This window comes from Biomphalaria glabrata, chromosome 5, assembly GCF_947242115.1.
Source record: "Biomphalaria glabrata chromosome 5, xgBioGlab47.1, whole genome shotgun sequence".
Lineage (NCBI taxonomy): Eukaryota > Metazoa > Mollusca > Gastropoda > Planorbidae > Biomphalaria > Biomphalaria glabrata.
Window position 1 is genome coordinate 12,115,014 of NC_074715.1, and position 26,387 is coordinate 12,141,400.

A 26,387-nucleotide genomic window follows, 5' to 3' on the forward strand; every position below is an offset into this window, starting at 1 on the left:
GCGCTCCTGACTCTAACTAATGAGTGCCTAACATTAATTGGGGAAAAGTAAAAGCGGTAGTCTACACATGACAAATGACAACCTCGTTAACCGTGGGCCACAGAAACATTGCTTCTACTTCACCTGCCCTGTTTTTTTTTTATTTTATTTTTATGGGTTCACCCCCCCCCCAACCACCCCAACCAACACACACACTGGTGCTGTCCCTCAAACGATCGGGCAATGTTTTATCCAAAAGGCTGCTTAATAGATCTCTCTTTACTTCACATAGAGCATAATAACCTTAGACCCTTAAGGCATGATAACGTGAGCAAATGTGGACCCTTATTGGGCACTAAAAGTCCTTCCCACCCCTTTTTTCCCACTTTCGTCGCGTCTGCAGGTCGAAAGTCAAAGGTCAGCACAATGTTTAATATGCTCATTAATGCATGTGCTACAAGAAGCAGTTATAAGGGAAGTGATAATAACGCTTACACATCGACTTTCAACACGTGAGCTTTGCAGTTCTGAGAGCCGCTGTCAGTGTAGATAACACACAAAAGTATGGTGTGTCTAGGCTAGGATTGTCTTACTGGTATCAATGTATAAATAGACTCTCTTTCCCGGTACTCAGTGGCTTTCGGTTTTAATTCATTGTGGGGAGAAACTCGTGGAGTTATCGTTGTGTGTGGCAGTGATTACCTACTCTTGTTTTCCTTTTATACACCAACTACTACTAGAACAAAATGGCAGTAAGTTTAATTAGCTATCTCTTTTTTTTTTTCTAGTACACATTTTATTTTCTGCAGCTGTTTTTTTAAAGAATTTTATTTTAAATATTAGCCCACGATGAAAAAAAAAACAAACTATTTCTCATTCTTAGACATAAAATGTGTGGGATCCCCGTTGTGGTGGAATAAGTCCGCCGATCGGTCCGTTTGCACTTCCCGATGGGGACGATGGCCTGCGACTCCTAGGGGTAAAGTCTTAGAGCCACAACGTGGTAAATATTTTGTTGGTATTATATAGGCACATAGACAGGCGCAAGCAAAACGTAAAGCTTAATGATTTCGTAAAGGAACAAATATTTAATAAAGATTAATTGAGAGGAAATACAATCAGTGAGTGAGGGGGGGGATGTACAGGAAGATTTATGATAACGTTTAAGATAATATCATCACTGGGATATTGCTCATAAAGATTCGTGTATGGTTTGCTTATTCGGCTGTCTCTCACTTATCTGCTATGCAAGGTTCTCCTTCGGGGTGGGGTAAGTTGAAGCTCCGTTGTGTTTTAGCCAGTTGTTGGTGCCCTGCAGGTAGGCAGGCGCTAGTGTGAGGAATATGAGGATGCCACGCGGTGGGCTTACTCCTGTGGTAGTTGCAGACCGGTCCTGGGACGTCAGCCTGGAATGCCTTCGGTTCGGGTCGAGGGTGATGAGTGACTCACCCTCAACGGGAATGTGTGGAGAGCTGCTGAGGTCTGCCTTCAGGCAACAAAACACGCCAGCCCTGGTGTAGGAGGCTATGAAATGAGACATGAGAGGAGCCTGAATTATTAAACCATACAGGCTGGTCGGCGAGGGGCGCATCCTTGATAGGAGCGTCTCCCTCAGGCTAACTACGATACTTGTCAACAACATTTCACTAGGCCTAGTAACAATGCTGTACAAATAATACAATAATAATAATACAAATACAAATATAAATGTACAAGGCAGGGGCATAAATGAGGAGGGAAACAGGGGGACCATATTACAGGGTTGTAGCCCCTGTGACCTCATTGACCCACAGGTAAACAAGTCCACGGTCACTCGTGACCAGAGGACCGTGACAAGAAGAAGGGAGGGGGTGCAAAAGGGCACATAACTATGCAGGTCGACAAGCTGAAAATAGTGGGGTAGACACGCGAGACTGATTCTCGGGCCTAAGGATGCATGGTAACAGCACAGTATGTGCATAACCAAAACAAACAAAATCGTAATGTATATATATGTGCACATATACAGGTACATATGCACAGGTAAGAAAATGATCTAGACGCGAGTAGGTCCAGATGAATATGGATATGAATAAATAACAAATGCATAAATAAACATTAGGATTAACTGAATCGCAAGGTGGATGTCCACCGTTGGGACTACAGTCAACATTGACGAGTAAACGAGGAACACATACTCAAAGATATTTACAAATGTAATGTTTGGAAGCAAACAAGGGTTAACATGGTAATGATACATGAACCTAAATGTTACAGGCGAAGACACACTAAATAATAATGATAAAGTTTTTCCAACTCACCCGCTTTGCCTTACACAAGTTCCCAAATGAATCGTTGACTTGAGAGTCTTCTGACTTCTCAGTGATTCTGATCTAGAATGGCATTAACCTGAAACTTTCGTCTCCGGCTTTTATAGGTTACCGAACGGTATGTTAAGAGTAGTGATGATCCAATGGCCAGCGAGTCTTTTGAGTTTAGAATTGTTAAATTGGACCAATCTTTTCATTTGGGGCTCATTCACCTGACTTCTTTAACCCGCGACCCGGGGGGGGGGGGGGACGAAGGAGGATGAAAGCGGAACCATACCATAATTATCAGGCTGGACAATCGCTCGACGGTACAGCGGACGGAAACGATTTGAATAGCCCTGGGCGTTAGGATTGTCGACTCAAAGGGATGTACGTGGACACCAAATTTTAATGTCCCTGGACTTTACGGTTGCGTGCTTTTGTTTCGGCGTTTGGGGCGTAACTTTCAATTTTAATGTTCCTGAACTGAACGGCTGCGTACGTTTGTTTCGACGTCTGGGTGTAACTTGGGATGTGTGTTTATGGCCTATAATTTGGGGGTTGGATCTAACCTTGGTGTAATAGATTGTTTGTGTTCTACCCTGGTCAGTTTAGTGTAAAAAGGGGCTATACAATGTTAACTAGTGGTTAAGAGGGGGGGGGGTTAGTTCCGCACTGGTCAGTTCTGTATTGAGAAGGGACGCGTTTCGTCACACACCCCTCCGCCAAAGATAATGCATTGTAAAGGCATTATTAATTTCGAAATTCTGAACTGACCTGTGAGAGGTTGCCTAGATGATAGAGGGACAAGCGGGGCCCCTACGTAGGAGCGTGCATTCACTGACCACGTCATCAGGTCCAGCGTGAGCTGGGATGCTATGGTGGACATCAAACTCCACCACAGGATCTGGGTTTGATGTATTGGCAGACTCACTTGTGCACCAATCAAGGAAGGCGGGAGTTACTCCCTCTTTGTGACTGCCATTACGGGCAAGAGAGTGGCTAAATAGTAGTAGCCGGGACTGGGTGTTCAGCTTGTTTTCATTGTGTTGAAACTGCAGAAGGCCCTTCGAGAACTTAGGCGTGGCAAGAAACACCTTACGCCGGCTGCAAAAGTGTGGCCACCCTATTCTATCAGATAGATAGCCTAGCAAGAATGTAGTGAGCATAAGTGTTACCACCAGTACTGGTTTGGGAAGCACATGGAGAGTTGAACCATCGTGTGAGGGCCCATGTGATGCTTTAGGGTTTGAACCATAGTGATGTGCAAGAAACATTAACGAGACTACTAGACATAGAAACTTTAGACAGATTTTGCGGTCTTCTCGTTTATTAGCCGAGCTAAGTTGCAAGTTTGATAGTTGGCTGGGTGGCGGGTCGTTTTCACCCAGAATGACCTCGGCGGGGTTAGCGGGTAGCTCATCTATGATGTTTAAGGGCGGATGTGGTTTTAGGCCCTCGGAGTTGAGGAGGGGTGCAGAAATGGGTAAAGTGGGGGACAGAGATACCTTACCAGGCGGCTCGAGGGGGAGACATTGTCTTGTCTCATAACTGTTTGTACAGGCGCTTCTCGTGTTGAGTGGCCTGGGGTGGGTTTCGGTGGACCGTGAGTTGAAGGCGGCACCAAGGGGTTTGATGCCTCGCACGATATCAGGAGCAATCATGGTGGCGCTGGATGCGATGTCCATTACGCTGTCGATGCCAGTGTCCTGCAGAAGGACGATGGCGGCAGTGCCGGTGCCCTGTGCATTGATGGGTGCGCTGGCAGAATGGGTGCTTCGCTCGATGGCGAGAGCGTTGAGATTGGCGGCCTGCATGACAACATTCGTGCCGCTAGAGTCAGCGTTCTTCGTGATAGAACTGCTGGTGGGATTCTCGGCCTTTACTCCTCGGCTCTGTTTAGAGTTCTGGGAGTTGGGTTGGCCAGTTTGCTGGGTTTGAGGGCCGAAGCGCTGGGATCGGGCCGCGTGACTTCGTGCGCCTCCCTCCCCGCCCGAATGGTGCTGTGGGAGGCCCGGTTTGTGAGCTATTGGGCGCCTATGGATTTTCGACTTATCCCTTTTCACAGGAACGAAAATCTTTGCAGACGATAGGTAGCTTCGTGGGTATTCCTTGTATCCTCTGCGGAGAGAGTTAAGGGTTTCCCTTGCGCCATCCTGTGGAGCCTGGGCTCCAGTAATCACAGGGAATGCGCTGATGTGGTCCGTTTCAGGGACCGAGGGGTTATTTGTATTGGGGTTCACCGGAGTGACCTCTGAGGTAGTGAACCTTGGGCCTGTAGGAGTTCCCAGGAACACGTATTTATCACCAAGCGTTAGATCAAAGCATGGATTGTCCATGACGGCCGCCTCTATCCTACCGTTGACATATCTAGATCTCACCTTTATTCGGGCGATCGGAAGGGTGAATGGGGGAGAGTTCAAGTCTGCGCCTTGTATGGTGACCCATTTGTTGCTAATGTAGCGGGGCTTTACCAATGATTTCCTGACGATTGCCGAAAAGGAACACCCGGAATCGTATAGACAATTAGAGGATATTCCGTTCACTAATACCTTTTCGACCGTAGGGGGATGGTTACTCGGTGATGAGTCTAGGACGGGAGTTGCTTGCGTTATCACCATCAGTGGTTGGGCTGAGTAAGGGCGACTTCTATTGTGACACTCGCTGGAGTCATGGGTAGGAGAGTTATGGAAGCTGCACCACTTCTTTTGCGGCCTCGGCGGGTTGGGAGGAATGGGGTGGCGGGGTGCTTGGTTGTTGGGCTGGCGTGTTTGTTTGTTGTTATTGTTATTGCTGCTACTTGGAGGGTCGGGCTGCTTATCTACCTTCGCTATCGATGGGCTTTGGTCTGATGTTTTAGTTTTCTGCTCCCTGTGGGCTGCTAGAAATCTATCAGAGTAACTGACTATTTCTTGTGGTGTTGTGACACCGCTTTCATCTATGAAGATGCGAAGGTCAGGGGTCATACATTCGCGGAGCTGTTCTACCAGAATAAGGTCTTTTAGGCCTTCATAATTTTGAATGAAGGGACTTAAGGATAACCATTTATCCAAGTATTTCTCTAGTCTAGTAAAGAGACTGGAATACATCTCGCGCCTTTCGAGGCGAGAGTTCCTAAACTTCTTGTGGTAGGAGCTGGCGGTCAAGTCGAACTGGACTAGCAGTGCGTTCTTGAGCGCTGAGTAGTCGTTTTGACTAGATGAGGGGAGCTTAGCATACACCTCGTAGGCCTTACCCCGAAGAGCTTGTGACACTCTAAATGACCATTTGCCCATTGGTAACTGGTTGTTGGTAGCCACGTTTTGAAACCTTTCTAAGAAAGTCTCTATACTTTCTTTGGTTTCATCAAAAGGTTCTAAGTTGAAGTGAGGGGTTTGACAATTAGGGGAGTTTTGATCGGCAGCAATTGTGATGCGGGATTCGTCGTTAGCTTTTAATTTTTCTAACTCTATTTCCTTTTCTTTCATACGGAACGCGTGAGCTTCCTTTTCCCTCTCTCTATCTATTTTTTCTTTTTCCCTCTCTCTATCTATTTTTTCTTTTTCCCTCTCTCTATTTTCCCACTCCTCGAACTTAGCCAGGACGAACGTTGGTCGATCATCAGGTCTGATACCTATTTGCTCTGCTAGCTCGTTGAGCTCGCGAATTTTGATAGATTTAGCTGATTCGGCTTTTGATCTAGTGCCTTCAGCCATGTTTGTGGGATAGAAGTGATGGGGAAGTATGCTCAGAAGCTGAAGCGGGTGAGGAGGCTAACTGAATATTTATTTAATTATGTCTTCACCTGTGTTATTATCTAAATATGATACAACAAGTATATAGTTAATATAATATACTATACAGCATTGACATAATCAAACCATACTGAGCAATATGTAGTTCTGTGTTATCAATATATATTTATAGGGTCTAGTGGGTGGAAATTTGTGAACGTTCTGCTTATTGCCTTGTGCCTATACTGAATGGGTTAGGGTTTTGTGATCCCGGACTAGGCGTCACAGTTTACCCCCGTTGTGGTGGAATAAGTCCGCCGATCGGTCCGTTTGCACTTCCCGATGGGGACGATGGCCTGCGACTCCTAGGGGTAAAGTCTTAGAGCCACAACGTGGTAAATATTTTGTTGGTATTATATAGGCACATAGACAGGCGCAAGCAAAACGTAAAGCTTAATGATTTCGTAAAGGAACAAATATTTAATAAAGATTAATTGAGAGGAAATACAATCAGTGAGTGAGGGGGGGGGATGTACAGGAAGATTTATGATAACGTTTAAGATAATATCATCACTGGGATATTGCTCATAAAGATTCGTGTATGGTTTGCTTATTCGGCTGTCTCTCACTTATCTGCTATGCAAGGTTCTCCTTCGGGGTGGGGTAAGTTGAAGCTCCGTTGTGTTTTAGCCAGTTGTTGGTGCCCTGCAGGTAGGCAGGCGCTAGTGTGAGGAATATGAGGATGCCACGCGGTGGGCTTACTCCTGTGGTAGTTGCAGACCGGTCCTGGGACGTCAGCCTGGAATGCCTTCGGTTCGGGTCGAGGGTGATGAGTGACTCACCCTCAACGGGAATGTGTGGAGAGCTGCTGAGGTCTGCCTTCAGGCAACAAAACACGCCAGCCCTGGTGTAGGAGGCTATGAAATGAGACATGAGAGGAGCCTGAATTATTAAACCATACAGGCTGGTCGGCGAGGGGCGCATCCTTGATAGGAGCGTCTCCCTCAGGCTAACTACGATACTTGTCAACAACATTTCACTAGGCCTAGTAACAATGCTGTACAAATAATACAATAATAATAATACAAATACAAATATAAATGTACAAGGCAGGGGCATAAATGAGGAGGGAAACAGGGGGACCATATTACAGGGTTGTAGCCCCTGTGACCTCATTGACCCACAGGTAAACAAGTCCACGGTCACTCGTGACCAGAGGACCGTGACAAGAAGAAGGGAGGGGGTGCAAAAGGGCACATAACTATGCAGGTCGACAAGCTGAAAATAGTGGGGTAGACACGCGAGACTGATTCTCGGGCCTAAGGATGCATGGTAACAGCACAGTATGTGCATAACCAAAACAAACAAAATCGTAATGTATATATATGTGCACATATACAGGTACATATGCACAGGTAAGAAAATGATCTAGACGCGAGTAGGTCCAGATGAATATGGATATGAATAAATAACAAATGCATAAATAAACATTAGGATTAACTGAATCGCAAGGTGGATGTCCACCGTTGGGACTACAGTCAACATTGACGAGTAAACGAGGAACACATACTCAAAGATATTTACAAATGTAATGTTTGGAAGCAAACAAGGGTTAACATGGTAATGATACATGAACCTAAATGTTACAGGCGAAGACACACTAAATAATAATGATAAAGTTTTTCCAACTCACCCGCTTTGCCTTACACAAGTTCCCAAATGAATCGTTGACTTGAGAGTCTTCTGACTTCTCAGTGATTCTGATCTAGAATGGCATTAACCTGAAACTTTCGTCTCCGGCTTTTATAGGTTACCGAACGGTATGTTAAGAGTAGTGATGATCCAATGGCCAGCGAGTCTTTTGAGTTTAGAATTGTTAAATTGGACCAATCTTTTCATTTGGGGCTCATTCACCTGACTTCTTTAACCCGCGACCCGGGGGGGGGGGGGGACGAAGGAGGATGAAAGCGGAACCATACCATAATTATCAGGCTGGACAATCGCTCGACGGTACAGCGGACGGAAACGATTTGAATAGCCCTGGGCGTTAGGATTGTCGACTCAAAGGGATGTACGTGGACACCAAATTTTAATGTCCCTGGACTTTACGGTTGCGTGCTTTTGTTTCGGCGTTTGGGGCGTAACTTTCAATTTTAATGTTCCTGAACTGAACGGCTGCGTACGTTTGTTTCGACGTCTGGGTGTAACTTGGGATGTGTGTTTATGGCCTATAATTTGGGGGTTGGATCTAACCTTGGTGTAATAGATTGTTTGTGTTCTACCCTGGTCAGTTTAGTGTAAAAAGGGGCTATACAATGTTAACTAGTGGTTAAGAGGGGGGGGGGGTTAGTTCCGCACTGGTCAGTTCTGTATTGAGAAGGGACGCGTTTCGTCACAGGGATCCATGTTTAACTGAATAGCAGACACCAGGACGCATAGTACTTTTTTTAAAAGACCCTAGGTTCCAATCTAATTAAGCAGATACATGCGCTCTAAATGAAGTAGTGGCTTATAGTAGACTAAAATCGTGTTTAAAAAAAGGCAAGTTAATCAAGCAGCCAGTGAGTGTACCATGTATTTGTTTTTTTAATTAGCATAACACATGCACAGATAAGAATAAAAAACAGGTGAATAAGCTAAAACAAAATGTTGCAGTTTTCATAAAACAACAGGGTTAGACAATAATTTTTTTAAAAACTGAAACCATAATAAACCTTTTTTTTTAAATATATGTCTGGCCGGAAAATTTAGCCCTCCCCCCACCCATTATATTCCCATCTTTATGAAATTAATAAGGGGAGAATGGATATGTCTTACCGTGTACTATACTACGCATTTAAATATGTACAAATATATAGTGTTTCTTTTTTAAATGCCTTGGCATACGTTATTTGTTCAATTTAAAGGGGGGGGGGGAGAGAAGGTTAAAGGTATAATTTTTTAAAATTAAAGTTTATTTAATGCACTTATTCATTTAATATATGTCTTGATTTACTCTTATTTATTGATTTTGCATGCAAAGTGTAGAACAACGTAAGAAAAAAAAATTTAAATGACCAAGCCCAACTACTGAACAATATCCGCTTCTAACTTCACCCCCCCCCCAAAGTGAGATGGGGGGGGGGCGCTGCATCCTCCTTTCCAAATTCCAGCTAGCCATTTCTCGGAAACAAGCATTCGCTAACTATGTGAAGGATAAATACATGTATTGATATATTCTAATTGCGGCATACATATTGGAAACCAAGAGCAGTTGTTAATTTACTTTTATTTCAAACATAAGTGTTTAAGAATAGGTGATACAAAATTATTTTGTCTTTCTCTGTGCGCGCGTGAGTGTATGTGTGTATGTGTGTGTGTGTTTATTCACGTATATATGTGAGTCATTGTGAGATTGATCACGTGTGCGTGTGTATGCGTGCTTGTTCCGTTGTGTGCGTGTGTGCTTGTCACCCAGCGTAGTTTATTGCTCTAGTTGCTCTAATTGTACCTACCAAGATAATACATTCGTTATATTTCTTTTTGTTTCAAACATTTATATTTACTATACCAATGGCGGATTCGAGGAGGGGGGCGGAGCTAGGTTGAAAGGCGACGCCACTTCCTTTCTCTCAAACAGCCTCACCCTCCCACGAAATTAAAACGTCTGCATGTTTATCTTTCCTCATATTGTCTGGTTCATGTAAAAGGTTTTTATTTTAGGACCACTAGTTGCGCCCCTAATTCATGTATCTAGTTGTTATTAAACAACAACAATTATAAAGTTGATATATTATGCATTATCTTTACAAAAAGTTTGTACACATTAAGCTCGGATTAAGCTGAAATTTCGCACAGCTATTTCTTTTACCTGACAAGACATGAATAAAAACAAAATCAATTAGTTAATTAACTCTTGGTAATTAATTATTTTGTTTGGTATCTTGAACAAGGGAAAGAAATCGTACTTGACAGATGTGGCGGTATCAGCTGAATTAGTCCCATTGCGGACTCTTGAGCCATGAGTGAACATTTTTTTATGCGTTTAAAAAACGATCATGTAAACATTCACCAAGATTCCCCCTTCTTCCCTCCCTCTTTCTGAACTGGTCCAGTCACGTGATAGGATCTTAGCGTATTACGAAAGATAAAAGCCAAACAAAACAGTTGGTAAAAATATTTCTAATCGCACAGATTTATTATGTAAAAGTCGATCATACGTATAATTACATGACGGATCCAAACTAAATGACACAATTACGTTCAATATAAGCTTTGTTTTTTAAAAAAGCTATTTTCTATATTTTTTTCTTGTTACATTTTCAGTATCCTGTACCTTACTCTGCTCCTTTACCATTTACTTTGGCAGACGGCAAAGAAATAATAATTGATGGAGTTGTGGCCCCTTATTGTAGTAGGTAGGTGTATGAATAAGTTTGTTTATCAGCATGAGTGTAATACTATTGGCGTTCGTTTCCTTCTGTTATTTTCTGTAAATAATGCATTGTTTTAGCTTTCTTTTGTTTCTAAATATAGAGCAAGGAAGAAAATGGTACATTCCACCCCGTTAGATGTCTCTAAACTCTAAATATACATCTTAAGTTATAAGCCTACAGCAATATTTTCATTACTAGCAAGAACGACTTTGACATGCTTAGATTGTGACAAAGATACTGCACTGCATTTACTGTTAAGCTCTGTTTTTTATTATAATGCCGGGTTTTATATTTCCCATTAGATTATTTTTTTAAAGAGCTGCATTTCACATTAAAAACCAGGATCTTATTTATTTTAAGACCAGGAGATTCTCAAACCTTTCTGTCTCCAGTTCAAATCATATATTCTCAAATTTACCTAAATCTAACTTAAGCTTATTTAGAAAAAAAAAATGTAAATGCAACACAATTTGTGGCAGTTATGGACGCAGAGCTAGAGAGGATGATCCTAGCAATGAAATTGAGATGCTACAGAAGGATCCTAGGTATCACATTTAAAGACTGCATCACAAACCAAGAGATTAGAGACAGGGTTACTGCAGCTATTGGACCCCATGATGACCTGCTAAGTATCGTAAAAAAAAAAAAACGCAAGCTAAAACTATATGTCCATATTACAAGATCTTCGGGGCTCGCAAAGACCTTTCTTCAGGGAACAGTACCAGGAAAAAGAAGAAGAGGCAGACAAGAGAAAGCGATTGGAGGACAACATAAAAGAATGGACGGTCCTGCCATTGAAAGAGGTTCTAACTAAGGCAAAAGACAAAGAGGGTTGAAGAAATTCGATCAACGAAACTTGCATGGTGCCCCGATGTTCCAAAAGACTAGGTGATAGGTAAAGGTAAATAAGCAGCAACGTAGCCAAGGTCAGTGTCACCCGGTGTGATCCTCTCTTCACACACCCCCTACCAGTAACGCCATTGTTTATAAATTTCAGCAATTCTCAACCTTTTTTGCTCGGCGACCCATTTTTTCAATTTCTCGCAACGCCGCGACCCCCCACCCACCCCCGATCCAGTAATTTTTTTTCATTCATGAGTATAAGTAACTATGTTTTCGCTAATGTAGACAACAGATGAGCGAAAACTGATGTAGCATTAAAAAAAAGAAAAAAAAAGGACCTTAATATTAACATTGACTCTTGACCTTACTGACGACAGTACAGAGATTTAAAAAGGCACGACCAGGCGAAACGATACGTTATGCGTTGATGCGAATTAACTTCAAAGCGTTAAAAATATTTTGCTGCGACAATTAAAAGTTTTAAAATCAATTCTGATTCAGTTGTCTGCAACATCTAACAATAAAAATAGGATATTCCATGTTTTCCATATTTCATATTTTCGATGGTCTTTATCGACCCCTGATAAATTGTCAATCGACCCCCCCCCCCCAGGGGGTCGCGAACCGCAGGGTGAGAACCCCTGGTTTATATAACAGAAACGCGCTTGCTAAGTGCACACTTTTAAATGTAGTGTTTCCCTCGTACTAGACACTTATAGTGTTGGACACATCCGTTGACCTCCTTGCAATACTTCTTAAGTTAGAGTGTGCTTTCGTTGTAAAAGTAAAGCTCATTCTCCTTGTAACATTTCATAAATCATATCGTATGCGATGTGATATACCGTTCAATACATTTCCTCAGCCAATGTAATGAGACAGGCGTAATCAATGACAATAATGGGCCTTCGGCTCAATGTCAAGGTCGAATTCGGATGCAATCAATCGATTTATTTAAACCGTCAAAAAAGAAAATAAAATCAGTAAGATAGCGTTTCCACGTGACGCACAAGCAGATGCTGAAATGAGCCTAACGTCTTTACCCTCACATCTGCTGATAGATTGACCTTGCTTGGCCCAGGCATGGGACTGAACAAGGAAAAATATGAAGAAGAAAAAAAGAATGTTTAAAAGCAGCTCATGTAAGGGGAATTACTCCATATTTACAGTCATATATCAAAACTGTAAGATGTATTTCTCTTTTTCGATGTAAAAAAAAGTTTATTAATTAGCATTATTTAATTAATGGGTTTATTTTTTTTTATTGATTCATATTTTCTTAAGGACAATGAATAATTGTGCAAAAGTTTTACTTAATCCGCGAATGGGAAATGAAAAAAAAATAAGGTCTTCAAAATGTGTAGCAGACAGGCAGCGGTCGTTGCTATAAACTTTGTAAATAGGCCAACTGTTAGGGTATTCATACTGTTGTATCTCTTTTTTTTTAAATGTATTTCTGGAATATTTGACACTTGGCTTAAAACTGAAATTCGTGTCTTCATAGAGAAAACACTTTTTTTTTTTCAATAAAGGCTTTATATTTAAAAAAAAAAAAATAAAATAAAAAAAAATACTTAAAAAAAACAACAAAGCCTATATTAAGCGTAGTTGTATCAATTAGTTTGGATCAGGCATGTAATTAAATTTGTAATAGATTTGCACTAACAACAATAAATCTGCGCGATTTGAAAGATTTTTACCAACTGTTTTTTGTTTAGCGCTATTTCATGCTTTTAGCTTTCTTAATACGCTATGATCCTATCACTTGTCTGGACAAGTTGGAAAAGGATGGGGGGAAATGGGGTGTCTGGGTGATCGCTTTTAAATGCAACTATAAAAAAAAAGGTGACAATCTGACTTCGAACACTTGGGCTAAAGCCTCATCAAGACAATGTACTAACCACTATGCCAGAGACGCGCTTATAAAAACAGAAGGTTTTATTGTTATCTATTGTTAGCTTCAAGTTTTAATGTGACGACCTACAAAGTATAAAGGGGACTTATTCAACTTATACTTCCTTATCAGTCAAGTACAATTTCTTTCCCTTATTCGAGATACCAAATAAAATAATTAATTACCAATTTTTTTAATTAATTAATTAATTGCTTAATTTTTTAATTGATTCTTGTGTTGTCAGGTAAAATAAATAATATTGCAAAATTTCAGCTTGATCCGACATTGGGTGTTGGAGAAATAACGTGTGCAAACTTTTAACCAGACAAGACAGACAGAGTGATTTGATATAAGATTTGTAAAAAAAAAAGGTCTTGTTTTAATATTTGGTCTTTTCTATCTCCCAGATTTAGCATCAACCTGTGCGCTGGGCCCACCTTTGACAACTCTGACGCTGCCCTTCATTTCAACCCGAGGTTTGAGCAGAACGAGGTCGTCAGGACTCACAAGTGTGGCAACTGGGGACCCGAGGAGAAGCACGGTGGTTTCCCTTTCTACAGGGGCGCCGCTTTCCAGTTGAAGATCGTGGTTAGGCATCATGCTTTCCAGGTAAAGGCTCCCTAAGCACTTTCTCACGCAGCATTTACACTACACATTCAAACAAAACATTTTTTAAAAATGTGACCAGCTTTTGTTGAATTGATTGGTACTTGATGGCTGTGTGGAAAAACACAAAGTAGCAGAACAGATGGTCTAGAGTTAGAACCCTTATGGAGTCGTGTTAGAATCTTAGTAAAGAGTCGAGTTTAAATCCTAATGGAGAGTGTGCGTGTGTGTGTTTCTATGGTGATGGTAAAAAAAAGAAGCTTGCGATTGGTTGGTGGCTATGCAGTGTAAATGATGCAAGATAAGCGGCATTGACGTAAGCTGTCATGGATAGGACAGACGACTCCAGATTGCCAGAGTGAAAAGACGTGTTTTTTGTAGTAAGTTAGATCTTGTTCAAAATATGTTTTATATTATTACTAAAGTCGACTACATTTATTTCATTTCAAGTTATTCAAGTTATTTAAAGTTTTACAAGTTAAAATATAATGCCTCTACATCGGTTTAGCTGTCAACCAGCAGTTTGGTGCTACAAGTCAACGACCGTCGACAACAAAGCCTCAAGTTTTAAAAATTCGGTTTAATTGACGTCTTTTGTTCCTACAGTGTTACTGCAGTGTTTGTGTTGAAGTGATGCCTATATAAATACCCAAATAAACCCAACTGTTTTTTTTTACTTAAAAACAACATGGCTTGAGCCTAACTATATAAAATCATCTAACAGCTTTTAAACTGTAAGCTATATAAATTGACAAGTATTATTATTGTAGGCGTATTACATATAGACCTACATGACACTTTAAACTGGACTACAATATAACCATTAACATGGGTTATAAAGTCAGGCGTTGAGTTGCACATTTAACCATTCTAGTACTAAATCTTTGTCATAATGTTTGCTCACCTGTCAAGTTGAACGTACTATACTTCAGCCCTACCTAAGACGTGTTATCAACTAGTCCAAAAAACAGGGGGAGATAAATACATTTGTATGGCAAAGATATTGTGTTATCTATCTTGCTGAACGGAATGATTTTTAAAAAGCCATAGTTTGCAAGATAAAATGAATCAAAGCGTTTTGCAATATACTAGACCACACTCCTACACACAGAAGAGCAAGTTAGCGAATACAAAAAGATCTATTTTACTGGTAACAAGTTGTTTAATAGTTGAAAATCCACGTAAAATACTGCGCCCTCCAGTGGCGTAGCGTATATGACTCGAAAGGGTTCAATGAACCCGGACCCACAAACGTTGGGGGCCCACAACTTATTACGCCATGGCTAGTGGGGGATTTCTTTGCGTTTGGGCCCATATGGGGCTCCCATGAGTCTTTTTTTTTATAAAAACCGATTTAAAACTACTGGCATTGGGATGTCTATTAGTCTAAGACTAAGACTAAGACTGCTTTATTGATCCTTAAGGAAATTTGTTGTGATTACAAGGACTCGTTTCTCATATAAAGACAACACAACAGAAAAATACACATAAATACAACAGACAACATAAAGAGTTCATTCAGCGACTACACACAGGTATCTTGGTGCATTTCATGTTCCCTGATCAATGAGTGGCGGTGATAGAGTCTGACCGAGTGAGGTACGAACGAGTTTTTGTACCGCTCCGTTCTTGTTTTGATTGACAGCAGTCACCCACTTCACGACGACCTGGCGTAGTTCTGATGGAGCGGGCGGCCGTTGCCTTCCAAGATTTTTTCGATTTTTCTTAGGCACGTTTGTTCAAAAAGTTCCTTTAAATGTGGTAATTTTGTGAGTTGAGTTGTTTTTGTGCTTTTTTAATGATGTTTTCTAGACGTTGCAACAGTTTAGATGAGGCGTTGCCTTGCCAACAACTTATTCCGTATGTTAGCAGATTTTGTACAGTAGCGCCGTAAAATGTCTCATATAGACTACTTTATTTTTTTGGTCACACACTAAATTTGTTTGATGGGGGGGGGGGAACAACATATTTTTGAACCCAATTCCACAGGTAACTTGCTACTCCACTAGCACCCTCATTAATTATCATGGGATGGGAGGCCCACGGCTGACTTCATGATTGGTAATGCTTAAAGGTGATTGTGATCAGAGCCGGCCTTGGATGATTGGAGGCCCTAGGCCCTAAGCGACGTAAGAGTGCTGGCCCCAAATGAAGTTTGCCAGTGCCTAAGGCCGGCCCTGTTGTGATTCTTGTTTAGGTTTATTATGAAGTATGATAGGCCTTGCCTTGTAGTTGTCAATGCCTGTCTGACTTCGACAGATTACTCTGTAGATGTCTGAGTTTCCTGTACGGGTATATTCAATTTAACTAACTAACAAGAACAAAGCCCACACAATTAACAAATAGAAAAGGCAAAGTCCAAACCGCTCTACAACACAGATGATGTTTTAATACCGAAAAGGCCACAGTCGAGTCCCTTTCTATAAATCACATTGTCCCTACGAAGCCCTAACACCAAACTGACTATATTTACATAAAATCATCTCTAACCCAAGTCGTGAGGTCACTTAAGTCGCGTTTAAAGTCTGTCAACTATGGTGCGTCTCTATACAAACTAATAATACTAAGTGTCTCACAGAAGGCCCTTTACTAACTGTTCTTGCACTAGCATAGGAAATGTTGTATACACGATTATTTTATATCCAAACACTCGTTTTTTAAGACCATCACATCCCTCTTGTATGTGGAAGCTAGAAAGACGAGGAACTCAATAGGGGTGTACAGTGGCGTAGCTAGGGTGCTTGATGCCCCGTGCGGCCCGCACCACCCGCACATGGGTGTATGTCAAACTGAAGCAGGAGCCAAATACTAACGCAGACTACGGATATAATGTTGGACAACGCGAGACATCGCCACTTGGAGCAACCATTCAGCTAAATGCGCCTTCTCTTTGTGCTCGAATCTGTGTTTGTACAAGGCAGTACCATATGGGACAGCGCGATTCTTAAACTTCGTGCGTATTTAGTTTTTCTGCTGTCCAGAGTTATATCATTATCGAGATTTGCTGCACACACAACCGCCATAACTCCACAAATACTTCAGTTGCTTACTTGTTCTACATACATCTTCAGAAACGTCTGGGCCTACTTAACATTTTTCAGGTGTCGCGGAAGGATGCAGTGGACGATCAGACGCTAGGTGTGAGGCAATGGTTCAACATAAATTTCTGACACGTGTCGCAGGCCCCAGCACCAACAAAAAAATAAAATAAAATAAACGTAGAGAGCTGTGGGCAAAAGTTAGCGTCAAGGGCCGAACATGGCCCGCGGGTTGTAGTTTTAGTTTTACTGGTGTAAGGTATAGAGTCGCGTTCTAGCTTAATCTGAAAGAATCACCATTACTCCATTAAATTTTTTTGGGGGGAAATTGGGGGGGGGGGAGGACTTTGTCATATCCTTATACTAGGGCATAGCTTCCGGCTTTCGAAGCTGGTGGATTGACCGTCACTCTTACAGGGTATGGCATGTGCAATGTGATACCTAGCCAATTGTCAGCAGGTGGCGCCTTACCTTAATTTGAAACCTAGTGCTACATCTTGGAAAGGATTCAAAGCGCATTCGGTGTGTGTATAATATAAAACTTGGTATGTATGTAGTATGCAATGAGTTCCATGCACATTTAAAGTTTTGCATGTAGATTATTTTGGAACCAATGGAATACATTTGTGTCCGTTACACTGTTGTTCTGATGGTCAGCCTTTCTCTTAAACTTCGTGACTCCCGCTCCCTAAACACACACACAAGCACTTGCTACTTTACAGCCTCATTATTCCACTGAATTTCTCTCTCTCGCTTTCTCTCCTTTTCTCTCCCTCTCTCTCCCCTCTCTCTCTCTCTGTCTCTCTCTCTCTCCTTTCTCTCTCTCTCCTCCTCTCTCCCTCCCCCCTCTCTCTTTCTCTCTCTCCCCCCTCTCTCTCCCCCCTCTCTCTCTCCTTTCTCTCTCTCCTTTCTCTCTCTCCTTTCTCTCTCTCCTTTCTCTCTCTCTCTCTCTCTCTCTCCCTCTCTTAAAACCGTATTTTTATAATTTATTTCTTAATCAGCGATGTTTCACTTTCTTTCTGTCTTGTTCTCTCTATCTCTCTCTGTCTTTCTTTTTATATTCTCTCTTTCTTTCTCTCACTGTTGCAGCTTTCTCTCTTTTCTTTCTTTTTCTTTCTCTCTGTCACTCTCTTTCTTTCTCTTTCTATCCACTCTCTCTTTTCTCTCTCGCTGTTAACAAAGGAATAGTAAGAACTACAATGAAACGTCAGGGACCATTAACCCTAACGGAACCATTTACACCAAGTTCGTACTAGACCAAAATAAATAAACTTAACCTCCAAGTTTTGGTTTGAACTTGTATAGCGTAAATCTGCTGGATCTACTGAAGGCAAACAGAAAACAATCTCCTAGAATTTGAGTACTTTGGGCCTAAAATTTAATCAATAAATGGTTTGTTTTGAGTCTGATAAAATAAAATGGTATGGAACAACGAAGGAGAAAAAAAAAAACTTAGAATGAAGAAGAAAAAGAAACATAAATCTTTTCAATATGTAAATAGAAATTACTTTCTAGATTTAATAATCCAAGAGTAGATAAGCAAGACATGATTTTGCCGGAAACGATAAACAGATAGACTAGACACCAGAAGACCTCTTCCTCTCGATCAAATGTCTAGTATCGACTAAAGCTGGATGAGTCATATCCATTTAGATTCAAACCCGAGACCTTCAAATCAAACAATAACTGAATATTTTACCATTCAGTCAGTGGCGTAGATAGGGTGGGGGAGGGAGGGGGAGAATTTGACCCATCCCCCGGGCCCCCACTTGAAGAGGGTCCCAAATGAGTGTTTTTACATTGAATATTAAATATTATGTAAAATGCAGGGGCCCCCACGGATGTCAAGCCCCCCCCCCCGAGCCCCCAAATGATTGCAAATTCCTAGCTACTCCCCTGCATTCAGTGGCACACATCTATAAATATTGTAGTGCGTTGATAATGTACGCCAATGTACGCCAATGTTTCAACATAAATTTTATTTGTATTTATGTTCTAAACTCTTATATTTTTCACCTTTCATAGTAGGCTTACATTTATAAGTTCATCTATAGTGTAGCCTACTATTTTCATGGTAAACCTATACAGAGGCGGCCTCAGCAGTACGCGGGCCCAGGGCGAGTATCATACTCGGGAACTGTAATCGTAAACTCTATATACCGTAACACATCAACCTGATCCGCTCTTCTGACTCAAATGTTCTAGAATAGTGTTTCCCAAACTTTTTTCCTTTACGGAACACATTGCACATCCTAAGCATTTAGCGGAACACTTTGCTTATTTTGTTTTTAGAGTGATTAATTCACGTGGTAGCCCACTAGTTAATTATTCCAGTAGTTCGTGGAGCTCCTATTCAGGCCTCGCGGAACGATAGGGTTCAGCGGAACACAGTTTGGGAGACTCTGCTCTAGACCTTATTATTGTTACAAAACAAGGTACTGGCAATACTGTATTTCGAAACTAAAACCATAGAGAAAAGAGTTTTCATGGTAAAAGGTAATTGGTGTCGTATTGATTCCGGGGAGGCTTCCAAAACACCTAGTAACAAGTGCTCATTTATAAGAACTGACCTAGTTTCCAATGTTGAAGGTGACAGGAGAATCTTATCACGCCCCCTCCCCTTCAGGCGCGTGGCCTGGGGCGTTTGCCTCACCCACAACCCCATAAAACCGGCTCTGACCTAAGTGATTTCAGTCCCATTGTAGATACGTTGTTGTTGTTTTGTATGCTAAATCTAAATCTATTTATCTGTTTTTACATTTTGTGCCAGATTTATGTCAACAACAATTACTTCACTGACTTCAATCACCGCTTGGCAAAGGAGGCTGTTCGCTACTTGTACATCGCTGGCGACGTCAGCATCAACAGGATTGCTTTCTCTGATGTGGTAGGTTATTGACATGATCCGTGACAGGGTCACGCGTGTTTCCGTCTCTTATATTCGTGCCTCAATCTTCCTACAAATACAAGAGCATTGGCCATTCAGTGAAAGCTCTGGTTTGAATGTTGTATATTTTAAAACCACTATCATTTTAATTTGGCTATTTTTAACACGCTTTCATCGGGAATTCCCGCAATCGACTCAAATGTGTGTGTTTTTTTTTTTTAAGTAAAGATTTGAATAAATAAATTATTATGGCAAAGGTTTTCGATTCCGAATATTAAAGATGAGTGCAGGATTAAGTATGACTACGCAAACCCAGTTGTGACCTGTATATTTTCCCGCATTTTATGCAGAGAAAGCCGTTGTCCGCTAGCGGTCTATTTAATTGTTTTCCCCGTCATCTGCGCCTGTCTTCAATAATGACTTTACTTTGAACTTTGAGTCTCAAATGTTATTCCCGTAGCCTTTGTGAGAGCTCTTCAACTGTTTCTTTCAGAGGCCATCTGCTGCCAGCTACTTTCCTCTATGATACTTTGTAGTATCTCTAGGCTATACTTAGATTTAGTAGCATTACTCTTTGTCGTTAAAAACAACGGAAGATTACTTGAATATGTTCTAAAATTTATTTTAATTGAAACCTATCAGACATTCTTCAGACCACCAGAGTAGACATTATTAATACAGAAACATCTGGAGTCTGTGTGTTTGTTTGGGTGTCACGCAATGTTCGTAAACGAAAGCTTTATCAAGAACACTAGATAAGTTCGCTGTTCAAACCTGAATTAGTCGCTGTGAAATAAACCTGAGATGTCACGAAAAAAAAAAAAAAAAATTCAGATCACTCGACTATTCTACCATTCACGTTAAACTAACCAATGTCAAGGACGCTAATTGAATTAATGTTTCCAACCAAATACAACAAAATTGAGCTACTGATGGAAGAGCCACAGACATATAATATATAGGTCCGTGGGAAGTGCTAAGAAACTTGGACTCTGCAGTGCTGAAAAGTGAATAAAAAAAAAAAAAAAAAAAACTTCCTTTACTCTTTACACCGGATACACCAAACCACTAGCTATTTATAGTTCTAGTACTACAAAGGTTTTATAAAAATCTCTGATTGACATAGTCTAGAAAAGTCTACATTCTATAGTGTCTATTTGTACATAAATAAATGATAAATAGAGCTAGTAAAATAGGGTAAAGACTCACATAGTTTATACTTCAAAGACTGTTTTTTTTTTCTTTTTCAGATTATTAACCCGGTGAGTAACTAAAACTAACTAATATATTTATCTGGTGATATATCCCTATATAAATACGTTCCTGTATATATATATATAGATATATTCCTGGATCAAGGGCTATTCATCGATTAGAGGGATACTTTGATTTTAAGCCTACGCTGCCTTAAGGCTTAATGAGTCAACATCAAAGGAGAGTTCCTTTAGCGTTGGGACTATCAACTAAGGCATTACCCTCAACAGATGCTGAAAATGGAGTTGATGCCAAAGCATTTCTTGGGATCACACCAGCAGTATCGAGATACAGAGAGACAGACAGACAGACAGACAGAGAGAAACTATAATGCATGGGCCACCTTTTAATTAAGACCCAGAAATGTATCCAGAGCCATGTAGATCTCAATTAGGGATCAATTAGTGATTGGCCTCTGATTAGGAAATAATATTGTTGTAACCCTGCCTTGCACCAGTGCTTGAGGTGCGCACTAGCGCACTAGTGAACGTAAACAGGAAGACACTAGAATGGAGAGAATAACAGTGCATCAGGGATTGTGAAGAGTCTGAATGTTTGGGAAACTAAGAAGCCAGCTTTTGGTGCTGCCTGAAGGTTGTAGAAGGGACCTGGAGCGAAGCGGGGAGGCTGTCGTTGGTCCACATTCGGGTTGCTGTCTAAAGGACTGGTAAATTAGTAGGAAGACTCTGAGGAAGCTGAAGGATGCTATGTGTTTGCCCTAGTGAATAAACACCTGTCTTTATTTCCTGTTACACTGTGTTGAGTTGCATGCCTATTCGTTGAGTGCCTTAACCTAGAGTTACAACAATTGGTATCAGAAGTGGGATTTAGGCAGCTCAACGAAAGGAAACAATGACAATGCTGAGGAAGCTAGATGAACTTAGCTGTAAACAGTTAAAAGAGGAGCTCCGAGCCAGGGAGCTGAGGATCTTCTGTGCCAAAGAAAAAATGAGAGCCAGTCTTTGGCAGGCTCTTGTTGATGAAGGGGAGGATCCGGAAATATACATGTTTGAGATAGAACCAGATATTGGTGAGGTGCTGAACACCATGCAGAACTGGTTAAGAAGTGAACTTTGTACCTTCCAGGATTCGATGAATCATTCTATGGACAAACTGATACGTAACGTGCAAGGCCAGATCAACCCTGTAAGAGAGAGGAATCTAACATCATTCAACAACAATGAACCGTTACTCATTCAAGACTGTGGCTGTACTGATAGTTACAAAGAATGCGTCAATCTTAACAAGAAAAACGCAGATGAACAGAAAGAGACAGTCGAAGCAATAGAAGAAGTCTGCTACGCGACTGAAACTTTTGCTGTAACAGCTTTGAGTGCAGCAACGACCTGGACGGAGCAGGAAAACTTTGAGCCTGCGTTAGAGCCTGTCACTTTGGACCTTATGGACCCCTGTCGATCTGCCAGTGCCTACGAGGGGAACTTGAATTTTGATTGCTGCATTCAGGCGGTAAGCAACAACTGTACATGCGGTGCTTCACGAAGGGAGTGCAAATGTCAAGAAACCCATCAACAGGGTCTGAAACCAGTAGACTTCGATACTTCTATTTTCACCAGCGAGAGAGGCCCTGAAGGTGGTCAGAAGAACCCTGCAGCTGATGAACTTTTGCACCTTAAACGTTGTAAAGGTGCCTTACAGACAATTCTCCCTGAGACGGTTGAGGCTGACAGTTTGTTAAACAGCGTGGCTTCATGTGGGTCTACAGCTCTTTCGCGAGTCATCCTTAGAAAGGGTCTGATGAAGCGCAGTTCTGAATCAACTGCATTAACAACAACAAGAGCTTTCACTACCACTCGATGTGTCAGGTGGCTGATGCCAGCGACAACCGTCAGGATGGAGAGGCCACGTTTGCGACATCGTGTCGAAAGAAACTTGGTCAACTGGAGAAGGAGAAAACGGCACCTGCAGAGAGCAGTGTGGATCGCTTTGTGGGGAGCACGCTCCATGCAATCTGTGACTCCCACTGACCGACCTCCACCTGCATTGATCAACCGTGAACATATGTCTTTTCGGGACGAAAAGACTAAGGTGGGGGTAGTGTTGTAACCCTGCCTTGCACCAGTGCTTGAGGTGCGCACTAGCGCACTAGTGAACGTAAACAGGAAGACACTAGAATGGAGAGAATAACAGTGCATCAGGGATTGTGAAGAGTCTGAATGTTTGGGAAACTAAGAAGCCAGCTTTTGGTGCTGCCTGAAGGTTGTAGAAGGGACCTGGAGCGAAGCGGGGAGGCTGTCGTTGGTCCACATTCGGGTTGCTGTCTAAAGGACTGGTAAATTAGTAGGAAGACTCTGAGGAAGCTGAAGGATGCTATGTGTTTGCCCTAGTGAATAAACACCTGTCTTTATTTCCTGTTACACTGTGTTGAGTTGCATGCCTATTCGTTGAGTGCCTTAACCTAGAGTTACAACAATATAATGACTGTGCTACAATCTACGAAATAATACAATGATTGTGCTACAATCTACAGACCGATAACAATATAGTCAATAATCTGTCTTCGATAGTTCATACCAGTTCATAGATATGGCAATGTTACCGTGTATCTCTATCATTGATGTTAAAACATAAGACACATATTGTTATCTTATTCTCATGTATGAACACAGGCAGTGCCCTTGACCTTGCCAATCAGCGGTGCACTGCAACATGGTAAGCAGATCGTGATTCAAGGTGTTCCTCGACACGGTGCACAAAGGTAGGCAACTTCTTTTTCAATTGTTACTAAAAATATATTGGTTAGTTCCCTTTGCTTTAAAATAAATTTTATATATATATATATATATATATATAGAGAGAGAGAGAGAGAGAGATAGATATAGATATATATAACTGCTAATAGGTAAATGTAAGTGTGATTTAGGTAGTACTATTTACTTTCCTGCGTTTAATACTATATTACTACAATGATCTGGCTTTATGTTTAATCTAATCGGCGATTTCCTTTTGGTTCATCTAATATTATTGTTTACCGTACAAATGAATCATTAACAAATGAAATGTGGCACCAACAATATCAATGTATGCTATTCACTTTTCTCTTTAGATTTAACGTCAACTTGGTGTGTGGTCCAAGCTTTGATGGTTGCGACGTGGCACTCCACTTTGACGCTAGGTTCAACTTTGGGAGCTGTCATAACACTGTCGTCAGGAACCATAAATCTTCTGGAAGTTGGGGAGGGGAGGAAACCCATGCAAATTTTTTCCCCTTCTCTTGCAACACCCCGTTCGAGATTAGAATATACGTAGAACACCATGGCTATAGGGTAAGTTGATTAATTAAGATTATTTTATAATCGTTGGGGGGGGGGGCAGAGTGGGATAGCCCTTGACCTTTGAACCGAGAATTCTCGAGTTTGAATCTCAGTAAAGACAGGGGTTTTGAATTTTGGGATTCTTAGGACGCTCCTGAGTCCACCTAACTCTAACGAGTACCTAGCATTAGTTGAGGAAAGTAAAGGTCGTTGTGCTGACCACATGACACCCTAGTTAACCTTCGGCTATAAAAACAGGTGAACTTTACATCATCTGCCCTATAGACCACAAGGTCGGTAAGGGGAACTTTGTTTACTTTTACAAACGAAGAACTTAAACAAAAGTCTGAACAAGGAGACCCCGAATCTCTCACTCCTTTTTCTATCTCTCCTTTCTCTCTCTTCTTTCTCTCTCTCTCTCTCTCTCTCCTTTCTCTCTCTCTCTCTCTCTTCTCTCTCTCTCCTTTCTCTCTCTCCCTCTCCTTTCTCTCTCTCTTTTCTCTCTCTTCTTTCTCTATCTCTTCTTTCTCTCTCTCCCTCTCTCCTTTCTCTCTCTCTCCTTTCTCTCTTCTCTCTCTCTCCTTTCTCTCTGTCCTTTCTCTCCCTCCTTCACCTTTCTCTCTCTCCTTTCTCTCTCTCTCCTTTCTCTCTCTCTCTCTCTACTTTCTCTCCCTCTCCTTTCTCTCTCTCCTTTCTCTCTCTCCTTTCTCTCTCTCCTTTCTCTCTTCTCTCTCTCTCCCCTCTCTCTCTCCTTTCTCTCTCTCTCCCCTTGAGTTTAAAAAAAAACCCACAACAAATTCCACTGTTATAGTCTAAATTATGGGCTTATTTGTACACAAGATGTTGACTGCTGTACACAAGTTGTTGACTGCTGTACACAAGATGTTGACTGCTGTACACAAGATGTTGACTGCTGTACACAAGATGTTGACTGCTGTACACAAGTTGTTGACTGCTTTCCCGTCTTGGTACAACTTGGAATCATTGCCATAATGAATCTCATCAAGAATCAAAGACATCGACTTCAACTGTGCGCGCCTACATTTACTTTTTTTACTAACATATTGAGCCGGACATAAAAACACTCATAAAATATCATCCTCCTCACCTAAGTTTTTTTTTTTTAATGTATTAGAAACAAGTTATAATCTCAATAAACATTAAAGTGACTTTCTTTTTGCTTACATTTTTAGCTTACATACTATACACTTTTGTAGCTTGATCACTTTATTGGTCCATCAGCAGGTTTGGCTTATATAAAGGTGTCCCGGGGTCAAAAACGTTTGAGACCCCCTGGTCTAGAAAAAAGATAACTCTTGATACAAATAAAATATCTTTTTTTTTTAAAGGTAGATTTAAATCTAGATTTAGTAAGCATAAAAAAAGGAACATCTTTCCTTGCGGTGTATTGGTTTAACTATGAAGCATGACCGAATGACCTTTTTTTTTCAGGTGACTGTGAACAATCAGCACTTCACTGAGTTCAATCACCGCATTCACCCAGTTCAGCGTGTGTCTCACTTGAACATCCAGGGTGATGTCAACTTGAGTCAAGTCAGCATTCAATAAATGTCACACTGACCTGATCCAGCAGCGGACAATAGACCAATACAAAATATACAAGTCTAAACTATCGACTGATAGTATATACACAAGCCTATATAATAAAGCGGACAATTGACATTCCATTCTATTAATCAGCTAGTATACTGCCAATGTGGTGATTTATATTTTTAATAGTTTAAATATAATTTAAATGTATTCAGTTTTAAATTATTGCTTTATTGATTCGCTTTAAACAAAAGTAATGCAGTTAGTTGCAGTTTTAAATCGCACTGTCCATCCATTGGAGAAATATTACAGCTAAGAAAATATTTATATAAATGGTAATAACGTTTTATATTTTAATACAATGTACAATTATTTAGAATTAAATGTGTATTTTTAACAGGCTAACGTTTTTGTGTGTGTGCGTCTGTGACAGAGAATGAACTTCAAGTTGACACACATTTTTATTTATTTCATGTCTTAAGTAAAAGTGTTTAATATGAATCTTACAAATTAAAACGATATTCTTAGAAAAATTATCCACAGAAAACATAAGCCTATATTTCAACTTCTCAATGGTAAGGACACATTTTGCTGCATAAAAAAGTATTATTTGGAAATATAATAATTGAACATAATGTAGACTCGAGATA

The 26,387-nt window shown here is 40.9% G+C and overlaps 2 protein-coding genes across 3 annotated transcripts; one reads left to right on the forward strand and one right to left on the reverse strand.

The window, feature by feature from the left end:
- Window positions 1-824: 824 nt before the first annotated feature.
- Window positions 825-8,317, reverse strand: LOC129926186 (uncharacterized). Of its 2 annotated transcripts, none has more exons than XM_056028567.1 (2): window positions 7,674-8,317; window positions 825-6,897 (listed from the first exon to the last, which is right to left on the reverse strand). In XM_056028567.1, the coding sequence occupies exon 2, from the start codon at window positions 5,960-5,962 to the stop codon at window positions 3,059-3,061; it is 2,904 nt and encodes a 967-aa protein (XP_055884542.1). In that variant the 5' UTR covers window positions 5,963-6,897; window positions 7,674-8,317; the 3' UTR covers window positions 825-3,058. The 2 variants fall into 2 exon arrangements, 1 of the variants encoding a protein (XP_055884542.1); XR_008777841.1 differs by having other exon boundaries at window positions 826-1,503; window positions 2,280-8,317.
- A 1,968-nt stretch (window positions 8,318-10,285) lies between these two features.
- LOC106073720 (galectin-4-like) lies at window positions 10,286-25,755 on the forward strand (the record flags this gene model as incomplete). Its single annotated transcript, NM_001311283.1, is given in 7 exon segments — window positions 10,286-10,377; window positions 13,537-13,738; window positions 19,544-19,660; window positions 20,911-20,922; window positions 23,542-23,630; window positions 23,979-24,198; window positions 25,639-25,755. Coding segments are annotated over 7 exon segments (849 nt in total), but the record flags the coding sequence as incomplete, so codon positions are not given.
- Between the last annotated feature and the right edge of the window lie 632 nt (window positions 25,756-26,387).

Bases quoted from the DNA above. Each gene is read 5' to 3' on its own strand.
- LOC129926186 (XM_056028567.1), bottom strand. From the start codon at position 5,962: ATGGCTGAAGGCACTAGATCAAAAGCCGAATCAGCTAAATCTATCAAA.